The following is an 11,755-nucleotide window of genomic DNA, read 5'->3' as shown; positions in this document are numbered from 1 at the left end:
CCCCTCCTCTTAGGATCTCTCTCTCTCTCTCAATGGACATCTATCTTCTTTCCTGTCAGCTCTTAAGCAACGTTAGTAGATCAGAAGATGTGAAAGCTATTGACTACTATAGGGGGAAATATTGTCCAAAACGTGAATGGTGTATGTTTGTTGGGTGCCAAATTTACTTTCTTCCGTTAAGATTATATTTGTAAGTTCTCTATATCCAGTCTGCCTAAGATTAGCTGATTTAGCTGTGAGTTACAACATTATATTGATAACAGTGTTGGGTTTCCGTGATACTACTCTCTTGTAGAAAATCTGATTGGGGAGTTCTGTTGGAGCTCTCAGTAAGGCGGTTGAAGGTTGAAGTTTCCTTCAGAGGTGGAAAAGTCAGTGATGACCATGTTTCTGCTACCCACATTGTAGTCTTCTCTATTCCTGGAGCGCCTGTAAGATATGAAACAGTATTAAAAAGGTAACAACTGTTATTTTGAATGTTTTTTTTTTTTGTATCCTGATTGAGAATGTTATTAGATGCTACTATGTGATGAACTTGCGGGCCATTATTAGATGCTATAACCTTTTTCTCTTGATGTTAGATTTTCCTGATGGTGTGCTGGAATGAAAACTACTTTGGATAATCATGGAACTCTTTGCAACACAATTGTATACATTCAATGTGTAGAAGTTTATAGTGACGTAAACTTATTTGAAACTCAAAGCATAACCGGTGCCCCTTAGTTTACTTGTAGCATTTTGACATCATCGGTTGTAGTTTAGCTGTACCGAGTAAGAATAAAGTCTCATAAAAATACATTTCCTTCATAGTGGTTTCGTTTTAGTGGGAGAGAGAGAGAGAGGGAGGATGGGAAAATCAGTCTGTTCATCTCCTCAAAATTCGTTTCCTTCATAGTGGACCAGTGGTTTTATGGCATGTGAAGTCAATATGGTGATCTTTACATTACTTTTTGAGATAATCCATATTTTGGCTTTATGACTTCGTTTATGATAAAATGCTCACCAAAAGCCTAATATCCAACGTGGGCCAAGAAATTTGTTACTGAGGCCTCTGGTAACAACTCAAGAGGACTTTTAACTTTAAATAAAGGCAAGTTGAAAGTGGGCCCTCGTCACAAAGAAGAGGGGAGAAAGGTCCATAATTTGATCCGATTGTGCTGGGCCCTAAAGCCCATGGGCAGGGGTTGGCAGATGAATTCGTTGGCCTTGGATGAGAGAAAGATATGAGATAGGACCCTCTGACCCGATCCTTGTATGTTTTTTGATGGTATGTTTGGGATTAAGATTAATAGGAGTAATGTGAGGATAATGTGAGAGGGTGATTTTTTTTTAATTTTGAATCACATCCTGGTATTTTTCGAAGTTATGTTTGAGCTTAAGATTAATAGGAGTAAATGTCAAATTATGGGGCTTGATTGTGATGTAGAGAAGCTTAGAAGGTGGGCGGAAGTGGTGGGCTGTTAAGTTAGTTTTTTTTCCATCTTACCTTGGTCTCCCTTGTAGAAGTAATTCTAAGTCCTTATCTTTTTGGAATCCTATGGTGGATAAAGTGAGGAAAAGGTTGGCCTTTTGGGAAAAAAGGTGCTAATATTAAGATTATTTTATTATTGTAAATATCTATATTATATTGTCCTTTATGGTCTTTTTATGCTCTCTCCTACGTAGGTCACCCTTGTACACTTAGAATATATCTCTTTAGTGAATGGAATAAACAAGTTCAGATTCTCTCCAACCCAAGAGTTTTACAGGTTTCTTCTCCAAAGTTGGTAGACTTACATTGGTTCGCTTTGTCCTAAGTGGTTACTCTATTTTCATTCGAGATTTTATAAGAATAATAAGAAACATATGCATAGTTTCTTCTGGAAAAGGGGTAGAAGAAGGAAAAGGAAAAGGGTTGCACCTGGTTAGATGGGAGATTATTGAGAGGCCAATTACCAAGGGGGTTAGTAATTGAGAATTTAAGGTCCCATAACGAAGCTATGTTAGCCAAATAGTTTGGCAGTTCCCCTTTGGGCCCAATTCTCTTAGACACAGTATTATTGCTAGGAAGTGTGGTCCTATGGTCCTCATCCTTTTGGGTGGCGATCGAGGAAAGGTTAAAGGCACATACAGAAACTAGATTGTTTTAAGGAACTCCCTTCTTTTGCTCACTTGGTCTGTTGTGTGGTGGGAGAGGTGAAGGAATCGTACCTTCTGGAAGATCAGTGGGTGGGGTGGGGTCTATGCCCCTCTGCTCTATATTTCCTTGTCTCTATCATTGTCATCCTTTAAAAATTGTATGATGTCTTACTTCTTAGTGTGGATGGAAGCTCCTTTTCCTTTCCGTTCGAGTTTCGTCGCTCTGTCAATAGGGAAACAATGTATGTTGTCTCTCTCGTCTTTGCTTGTGGAGTATGATTTTAGGCTCGAGAGAAGTCTTGCGTGTGTGGAGTCCTAACCCTTTGAGGGATCCATGTGCAAATTTTTTTTCGTAGTTTCTCAAACCTTTCTCCATTACGTGAATCGATTTTCTTTATATACATATATATTTTTAGATGAATAAGATCTCGAGGAAAGTGAAGTTCTTTACCTGACAAGTTTTACATGGTTGAGCTAGCACTATGGACTGGCTTGCGAGGAAGATGCGCTCATTGGTTGGCTTGTTTCGTTGTATTCTCTGTTCAAAAAGCAGACAGGGAATTGTTTCTTTATCATCTTTAAAAGATGATGACTTTATTTCTTGCTTGAACTCATGATTGGTTCTTTACCTATCATTTTACAGTTGCGATGAAGCAGAGAAACATGCCATGTTGAAAGATAAGATTCATATTGTTACACATCAGTGGTTGGAAGACTGTTTGGAGAGGGCCCAAAGGTTGCAAGAAGATGCATATAGCTTGAATCCCAATGGGAAAAAGTCGATTGACAATATGTAAGTTCAAATAGAAGAACTTGAGATAACTTTTTGCGCATTTGTCTAAGTACAGAAATCTGAAAAATTATGACTATACACAATATCAGGTTTAATGAGGGAAAAAGCTATCTTTCTTTTTTTGGAGCCTAAGAATATAAAGCATCTAGTTGCAACATAATGTGTTAGTTTGACTGACCGATGTTACCATTAATTTAAAGTAAATGAGTTTTTCATTGGAGTTAACGGCTAACCATTCCTCTGAAGTACTTTTACCAAAACCATTCCTCTGAAATAGGATATAGCCTCCTATTCTGTTTATTTAATTTTTGTAAATTATATTTTGTGCTTTCCAACTATGGTGCCATCATAGTCGTACTTTCATTTTTGAACTTTGCTCGAAATCTAAATCTTTCTAAATTTATTTCAGATTTTCTAAAATAGGATCTGTGTAATAGATCTATACATGCTTCATTTGGTTCTGAAATGGCTTCTTAACTATTACAATGTTGCCTTTTGTTCTCTGCTTCCGCAGAAATTCTGGCATGGATTTTGAGATGCCATCGGCCTCGGAAAATATAGACAATCAGCAAATTCCCTCTCCTTCCCAGGAGTACAAGGATCAAGGACGAAATGAAGCTGCTTCAGGACAACACACACTCTCATATTCAACCGAGAGATCTGGTGGAAAGAAAAGAAGAAGGCCTGCTGCAAGGAGCATGCAGAAAGGGAAATCAGGTGTCAAACAGGTTCGAGAATTTCGGACCCGAACAGCCAAGGGGCCTGCAAAAATAAGTGAAGTTGAGTCAGACAACAGTGACTATACCGATGAAAAAACAAATGCCGAAACTAGAAATGTTGGAACATTATGCAGTGAAACCTCAGAAAAGAACGAGTTTAAAACGCTAGAAAATGAGATATCTAACACGAAGAAACGAGGAAGACCTACTGCAGGGAACACACAGAAAGGGAAAGCAGGGGCCAAAGCAGTTCGAAGAACTCGGGCACGTATTACCAAGGGATCTGCAAAAATAGGTGATATTGAGTCAGGCAGCAATGACTCTACTGACGAAAAAACAAACACAGACGAACTTAGAAAGGAGAAAGAGGAAAACTCGAAAAGGGATGAGTTTAAAATGCTAATAGACCACGACCCAAAGCAAAAAGGCAAAGCCATTGAAGAAAATGTTCGTGCAGATTTCGGATCTAATGTTGACTTTGGAAAAGTTCCGGAAGTTGGTATATCTGAAAGGTATGATTTCAAAGACGTGGAAAAATGTGAGAAGCTTGAAATCATGAAGGATCCACTTGAAGCCATGTTATTAGATATGGTTCCAAGTCTTGGAATGAGCGGAAGTAAAAGTAGTAGTACTGTTGTTGAGGAGAAGAAACCTGTAAATAGCAATTCTGAGCCAGCTAAGAAGAAAGTGAGCTACAAGGATGTTGCCAGTGAACTGCTCAAGGATTGGTAAAACATGGGTTGGGTTGGGTTTTTACTTCATCTGTCTATATGTTTCTAATGTGATAATATGATATTTGTATCATGCTGTAATTAAATCGTCGTTGTTTAATCATTTCAACACAAGGTATTTAATTTATGGTGAGTTTCGGTCTTAGGATGACCTCAAACGCTTATTGGTGTTTCAATTTTACGGATATATATGAAAATGTCCCTAGAGTTTCTTATTGGTTAAATAAATGGATCATTCTGGAGGACAATTATCCAGTGAAGAAGTAAATCAAAGTCAAAGTTATGAGAGTTTATGCTTAAAGTGGATTATATCGTACAATTGTGGAGATATTTGAAGGGTGTGATGGATACAGTTGTAATTGAAAAAAATTGTAAAAATTATTTGAATTAATAATTATGTTTTTTTTTTCACTTCTAAATTGAGATACAAATCTTGCCATTGGTTGATGTATATCTTTATATTTGGATTTATGGATTATATTTTGCTTTATTCACGTCAAGATTTTGTTTCATTTTGGTTTCAAATCAAAGATGAAATACTTTAAATATATTTTCACAATTTAGGGATGCTCATGAAGACTATTTGTTTATTAAAAACTAATCAACAAGAAACCAACTGTCAGGACTAATTTTAAGACCGTTAGATTATAAATTTGGTTTCTATAATTTGAAAAAGGTTAGAATTTAATCCTTATGGTTTTAAAGTTTAGAATTTAATTATGGTTTGATAAAACTTCAAAATAGTCCCTATAATTTATAAGTTTGATAAAATCTTCATAAATAGTTTTTATCGTAAGGAATATATATAAGGAACTTTATTAAATTAAAGTGATAATTTTTAGTTATAAGTCATAAGGACTAAATTCTAATTTTCTCCAAATTATTGGGATGAAATTTACAATTAAACTTTATAAAGATTCCTTAACATCGGCATTTTAATTCTTGGTTTGCCATCAACATAATGCACGAATCTCATTTCATAATTTCAATTAATGATGGATATCTATCATTGATATACATCTATCAAAATGGATTAGTAAAATCTTCAACACAACATTTAGTATTGTACATGTTTTCTTTCTTTTCCTCATACTAGTTCTCCAGAATTGCAACTCAAATGCTCAATATCTCTCTTTTTGTATATTAAAATGAAACAACGTATTAACACATATACTTAACTACCAATATACGATCTTGTTAGAATATTCAAATTCTAAGGATCTGAGTGATTTTATTATTATCTTTCTTCTTGTTATAGTCTATATATCTTAATTGAAGGAGTAGATTTAAAGGTTTGAGAAATGGAAGAAGGGGAGTTAGAGGGTATTGAAGAAGAGAGGGAGCAATGTAAAAGAAGATAAATAGTTTAGTGTTAAGCCAGTAGATTGAAGTAAAGGATGATATCAGATTGAAGATGGTGACAATGTTGTGTAGATAAACGGTTTTTTTTTTTTTTTTTTTTTTTTTTGAAAAAATAATGGTACTAGTGTAATTTTTGAAAGTTTAAAGGTATTCTTGAAATGAAATATTCACGATTTTTGTATATATATATGTATTCTTTCATTTTTTCTCTTAATGATATGTTGACTTATTACCGGAAAAAAAGGAAAAAAGAGAAAAAAACCCAACATAGTCATATTACTCAAATAATCCATTATTATCTTAAAATAGAAAACGGAAAATAAGAATCCCATTAATTAACTATTTAGTTTGTGAAAATGAAGCATACATACATTACTTCCAACATAAATTTCAATGTTTTGTTATCCTACTTTCAACCCACATTTTTAAAAATCAAGCTAAGTTTTACAAGCTAAAAAAAGTAGTGTTTATTTTAGAATTTAACTAGAAATTAAGTGTTTTTTTAACAGAGATGAAAACAATAAATAAAAATTAGAGCAGGAAAGAAGCATAACTAAAAATGAAATCAATACCAAGCCACATAATCAATACTAATGAAGTACTTAGTTAAAACACATTCAACATGGCATTCATACTAAGCTAAATACATTACGTAGTGTTCACTCAAATGTTATAAAAAACAACACACATATCAGATATTTTGAAACGGATCTGTTTATGAGAGAATAAATAAATAACATGAAAGCACACAACTCTTAGATCAGAGAGTAAAGTGATATGAAAATGAAGGCTTTTTCAAGTGCTTTTATCAGAGATGTTTCATGGTGAGAAGTGCTTCAAAGACAACATGAGGGCCCGGGCTGGCTGAGATAACTGAACGCCATCCTTCCTCTTTGGTCCTATGCAATGATCCACACCTTTCTAATGCTTTGTAAACATTGTTCCATTCATTCTCGCACCAATCTACATCTCTTCCTATCTTCACATGCACCTACAAAATATTACCACCTATGTTTCACTTTGTTTTCTTTGATGGGTCTTTATAGTTTGGAGAAGGTTAGAATTTAATCCTTACGGTTGGATAAAACCTCATATATAGTTCCTATGATTTGATAAAATTTTCATAACAGTCTCACTGTAAGAACAATTTATAAGGATTTTATCCAATCATAGAGACTAAATTCTAATTGTAAACTATAAGTACAAAAATTTTTAGGTTAATTGTAATATGTACTATTTTTAGGACTAATAATTAAATGTATAACAACATTTTAAAAAATTGAAAAATATAGCAAAATCCATCCATGATAGACTCTTATTAGCAATTTTGTTTATTTTATATTGTGCTATATCTGTTAATACTTTATGCATAATTGCTATGCTTGTGATTTGCAATTTAACCTTGTTTTTTTTTGTTTTTCTGTTTCAAATGGTTCTTTGTTTGTTATTTGGGGTTTAACAACTGTATTTGATTTACTTTTGATTATTTTTGTTGTTTATACTTTCTAAACATCCGCATTGATTGTTTTTGTTAGTAAAAACCTAGCAAAAAATCTATTCCTACTGAAAACCTTTCAATATAAGCCAATGTTTCAAGAAATTTCTCAACTACACAGACAATTGCAAGAACCAAAATAGGATATAAGTATTGTTGATGCATGAATTTGACCGAGTAAGCATCAGACGATCCAACTTATGAAGAAAAGGTGACCTACAAGAATTCATCTTGTACCGATATGGTGCTATGACGAACACACTCTCCAATTGATCGAGAGGCCAGTCTATATATAATCAGCTTTATAAGAAACATAAACTATTTCCCAAATCCCCAATTGATATTGAAATATAACTCCATGTTAATCTAATAAAACCCATAAAAAGTATGTTCTCAAGTTGTTAATTCTAAAACTAGAGCACGAAGAGACAAAACAAGAGTAGAAAGAGAGAGAAACAGAAGGTAAGATTAGAACCTGAGCAGAGGAAAGCCTTGAGATATTCTTCCAAGCAACACACCAATAAGAAGTGGTAGAATTAAGATAATCAAAGCCTTCATACACAACAGCTCCAGATGATTCAGAATAAATCTGTTTATGAACAAACACACCCCATTGTCCATTCTCAATTCGCAGTGGACAAAGAGTTGAAGCAGCAAGATCACCACTGCCATTACGTCTGTCGAGCAGCGTGATCGCCCCACCGCTGGCGTTGTAGATCCAACCGAGAGTGAATCGGTCCTCCTGTCGCGCGATGCGAGCTGTAAGATCCTCCAGAGATCTCAAGGCCTCTTCTTCTTCTTTTCCCTTTCCCTGCGAGTTCTTCCAGGCTAGAGCTACCGTCGCCAACTCAACCCTGTTGATTTCGGTATCGTAGTTCTTGTATTCCGGTAGGCCGATTACCGTCCATTTCGTTACTGCTTTTCCGAATATGTTGCAGATCATTATTTCTCTCTGTTTCAACTGATCTGTGGACTGCCAATCTCTGCGACGACTTAGAAAAGGGAAAGATGGTTTTCACTTTTTCTAAAGCGATTAGGTAATCCATGGGATAGCTTTTTCTTTTGCTTTCTATGTAGCTAAAGATTCTGAGCAATAATTTGAAGGAATAAAGTATATGTTTACTTCTCTTTCAAGCTTTCATAACTTTCAAAATCCAAATTTCATACTTGTTCAATTTAAAAAAAAAAATAAAAAAGAGCAAATATTGATTTATCCTCATGAAATTTGGCTTTTAAATCATCAATTATGTTTTATTTTGATGAAGAACGTGTAAAACTTAATTTTATTAATTAAATCTCTAATTAATTTAGACTCTAAGGTTTATTTAAAAGTTGTCCATTCAAATTATAATAATCAATTTTGTTAAATCGGAATTTATATAAGTCAACACACTAAAAAAATTTATGCATAGACTACTATCAAATATAATCCTAATAAAGGTTCTAAATAGATTCACTTATTACAAGTTATAAGTTTGATTGAAAAAATTTAAATGTTTTGCATAATATTTTTCAAACTATATCTGAAGAAATTGTAAATTGATATACTCAGGAAAGTTTGGGATTTAAATTGATATCCTTTTAGATACAATTATTAATTTAGGGTTTAAAGTGATACAATTCTCAATGTTCTGGGATATAAATTGTTATTCACCGAAAAAAAACATTGAACTTGAGTTTTATTTTAATTTGGTACAATTTATCTTTTGATCTTGATTTTTCACTAAATACTTTATTTTAGTGACTATAGATTAATTCAACGTAATTATCATTCATTAGGTTTCATTATTAAAATTAATTTTAAATTTTCATTTAAATTAATTAGTTCACAATCCCCAAATACCAGAGTTTGTATATACCAAAAAAAAGTGAGGTTGAAGGTGTTGGATCAATATGACAATTCTAGAGGGGTGAATAAATTCAATTAAATCTTTTGGTAGGCTTCATTTGAAATTGCTGTAGCTTTTAAAATAATTATTATTAAAGTAAAATAGTGTTTGGTAAATATTATTTTTAAATTAGAAAAATTAGTTATGGTGTTAGATAAATTAATATTAAATTGACAATTTAATTATATGAACTAAAGTAGACTTATTATTCTAATTATTTTCATATTAATTATTAATTATTAATTTTGTTATTTTATATCTATATATATATATTAAAATTTTATAGATTTAAATTTCAACTAACTTTGTTTTCTAAATTATTTAATAATATTTTAAGAAAAATAATTTTATAAAAAAAAAATCAATTAAAAATTGAAAATATATAGGTAAAAAATATATTTATATGGAAAAATATTATTATAATACATTTATTTAGGTTTTTTTTTTTTAAATATACAAACATTTAAAAATATTTATATTTTATAGCAAAAAGTTCAAAAAGTACATAGCACTTTTGGAACTTTTTGCTATAAGATGTAAATATTTTTAAAAATTTTCTATTTATAAGAATTTCCCTTTATATAAAGTGTTAAGAAATTAGAAGATTTTTATAAAAGCTCAATCTAAAAGCTACTACTATTAACTTTCACATGTTTAGTTATAATTTAAAAATGATTCACTTAGATTATTTAATAATTTGATTTACCAAACACGAAAGGTGGTTAAAATTTTTCAAAAATCATTGCGAGTACAATCCTAAATAGTCTTAATATGCTCAATTTAGACTAATTAATAAAAACTCTGATAAAGGCTAAAAACAAGATTGATAAAAAGTATGAAACAATAATTTTAATCAATCTCAATCAATAAAGAAAAATAATCTAGAGTATAGGACAAAAATTATTTACAAAATTAAAAATAAAATGAATTAGAGAAGAATACACCATAATTTTTATAATAATTCGGTCAAACTCGACCTACTCTATTTTACCAAATGCCTCTAGAGATTTTGAATAAAGATCTTCTTAGATTCTTTCCTCAAATTAGAGTCGAACGGCAACGTTGCTCCTTTTTTGGGTTCAAGAGCAAGCCCGATCACCGATTCTTTCCATAGGTTAGGAACAAACCGTTACAATGTTTGGAAGGTTTAGGAAACTACAACAAATTTTCTAAAAAGAGTGGATATACAAATTTGAACTCACACTTTAATTCTCACAATATAAGAACTTTTCCTTAAAATAATATGAAAAGAATGAAAAATAGAAAGCTTGGAGAGAGAGCAACAATAGTGACATTTTTTCTTCTAATTTTTTCTTCTAATTTTGAGGATGCAAAGATTTGAAAAGTTGGAGAAATTGGAGAAGATGAAGTTTAAAAAAGAGAAGGAGGTGGAGTAAAAATTGAATCTTAATTTGGTCACTAGATTAAGTAAAAAGTAAAATAGAAGTTGAAAAGATTTAAAATAATCAAAAGTAAAAAAGAAAATAAAAAATAATATATACACATACACACACGAATGGTAAAAATTTTTAATTTTTCTTTTAAAACTCATTTGACTTATTCATTTTCTCTTGTATTTTTTAAAAAAATTTTAAAGAAAAACATGTTACAAATTTAATTGGTCCAATTTGAAAATCTACCCATCACAACTATAAGTATTTTTATTATAAATTTATTTTGGCTATATCTTTTTCCTCACAAGAAATTCGATTTGGATGATTCAAGAGATGTCAGAATCGTTGTTTCAAACTCTACCATATGGATTATTTAAAATATAAAATTGTTAGTGAATAAAATTAGTTTTGTTATTGTCAAAAATCAATCAATTAATTAATTAGAATTAATTAATCGATGATTAAGGTCGATTTCATTTTTTTTTTTACATTTTTAAATAACATAAGTGCTATTTATTTTAAGTTAATTGAATATTCTAATTTTTGTAAGAAACCCTCCTCTTTTTGTTTTTTTATTATATATTTGTTTGGTTTTCTTCTTTTATTTGTTTTCTTTTTACATTTTCAAATAAAATAATATTTTATTTACATTTAAGCTAATCGAATATTATACTTTTTATAAATAAAATATTAAATTCCAATTTATTTCATTATAGAGAAATTTAAATCTTTTAGTTAAAAATGAATTGAAATTTAATTAAATATTAAGTATGGTTAAGTTTTATTCCAATTTAACTTGTGCTCCCTTCTTTCAATTAGACTATCTCAACCACTGTGTCAGATTATTTATGTTGAATTATCTTGTATATCTCGTTTCTCGAAGAGACAAAGAATGTGCAATTATTTTATTTTTTAATAAATTCGATGAAGATCCCTAAAAAACCAGACTTCGTCTCTTGAGAGGAATAAAGCTACACTGTTTGAGTAATAAGTTTCAAAACAACTATATTTTCATAATATGTTTAAAAAATAACAATATTTAATAAAAAAATTCATGACATTTAGATATTAGACTTGGATTTTTGGAGCTTCTCAAAGTGCTGTCAAGCAACAGTAACGCTTATGATTAGTGATTTTGGTGAGTATCGGATTTTGGAATACTTATGGATTTGGTATGCATGAGATTCAATTGTGTTGATATTTTGAGGCAGTTTTGAATCGAAGAACAGTTTGGGTAAAGTGTTATGAATTCTT

The 11,755-nt window shown here is 31.1% G+C and overlaps 2 protein-coding genes across 8 annotated transcripts in view; one reads left to right on the top strand and one right to left on the bottom strand.

Moving 5' to 3' along the window:
• Positions 1-4,662, top strand: part of LOC120079002 (DNA ligase 4) — a 43,719-nt gene extending 39,057 nt beyond the window's left edge. For all 7 annotated transcript variants that reach the window (XM_039033157.1, XM_039033156.1, XM_039033159.1 and 4 more), the window contains 4 exons: positions 60-190; positions 296-457; positions 2,762-2,911; positions 3,426-4,662. In XM_039033157.1, the coding sequence (XP_038889085.1) occupies positions 60-190; positions 296-457; positions 2,762-2,911; positions 3,426-4,362 (1,380 nt within the window). In that variant the 3' untranslated portion in view covers positions 4,363-4,662. The remainder of the gene's footprint in view (positions 1-59; positions 191-295; positions 458-2,761; positions 2,912-3,425) is intronic.
• Positions 4,663-6,304: 1,642 nt separating this feature from the next.
• On the bottom strand, positions 6,305-8,264 carry LOC120079460 (23 kDa jasmonate-induced protein-like). Its single transcript, XM_039033655.1, has 2 exons — positions 7,694-8,264; positions 6,305-6,714 (listed from the first exon to the last, which is right to left on the bottom strand). Exons 1-2 carry the CDS (start codon positions 8,159-8,161, stop codon positions 6,532-6,534), a joined length of 651 nt encoding a protein of 216 aa, XP_038889583.1. The 5' UTR covers positions 8,162-8,264; the 3' UTR covers positions 6,305-6,531.
• Between the last annotated feature and the right edge of the window lie 3,491 nt (positions 8,265-11,755).

The sequence above is a fragment of the Benincasa hispida genome, chromosome 6, assembly GCF_009727055.1.
Source record: "Benincasa hispida cultivar B227 chromosome 6, ASM972705v1, whole genome shotgun sequence".
In the NCBI taxonomy this organism is placed as follows: domain Eukaryota; kingdom Viridiplantae; phylum Streptophyta; class Magnoliopsida; order Cucurbitales; family Cucurbitaceae; genus Benincasa; species Benincasa hispida.
Note: the sequence above shows the minus strand (reverse complement) of the source record. Positions and strands in the feature narration are given on the sequence as shown.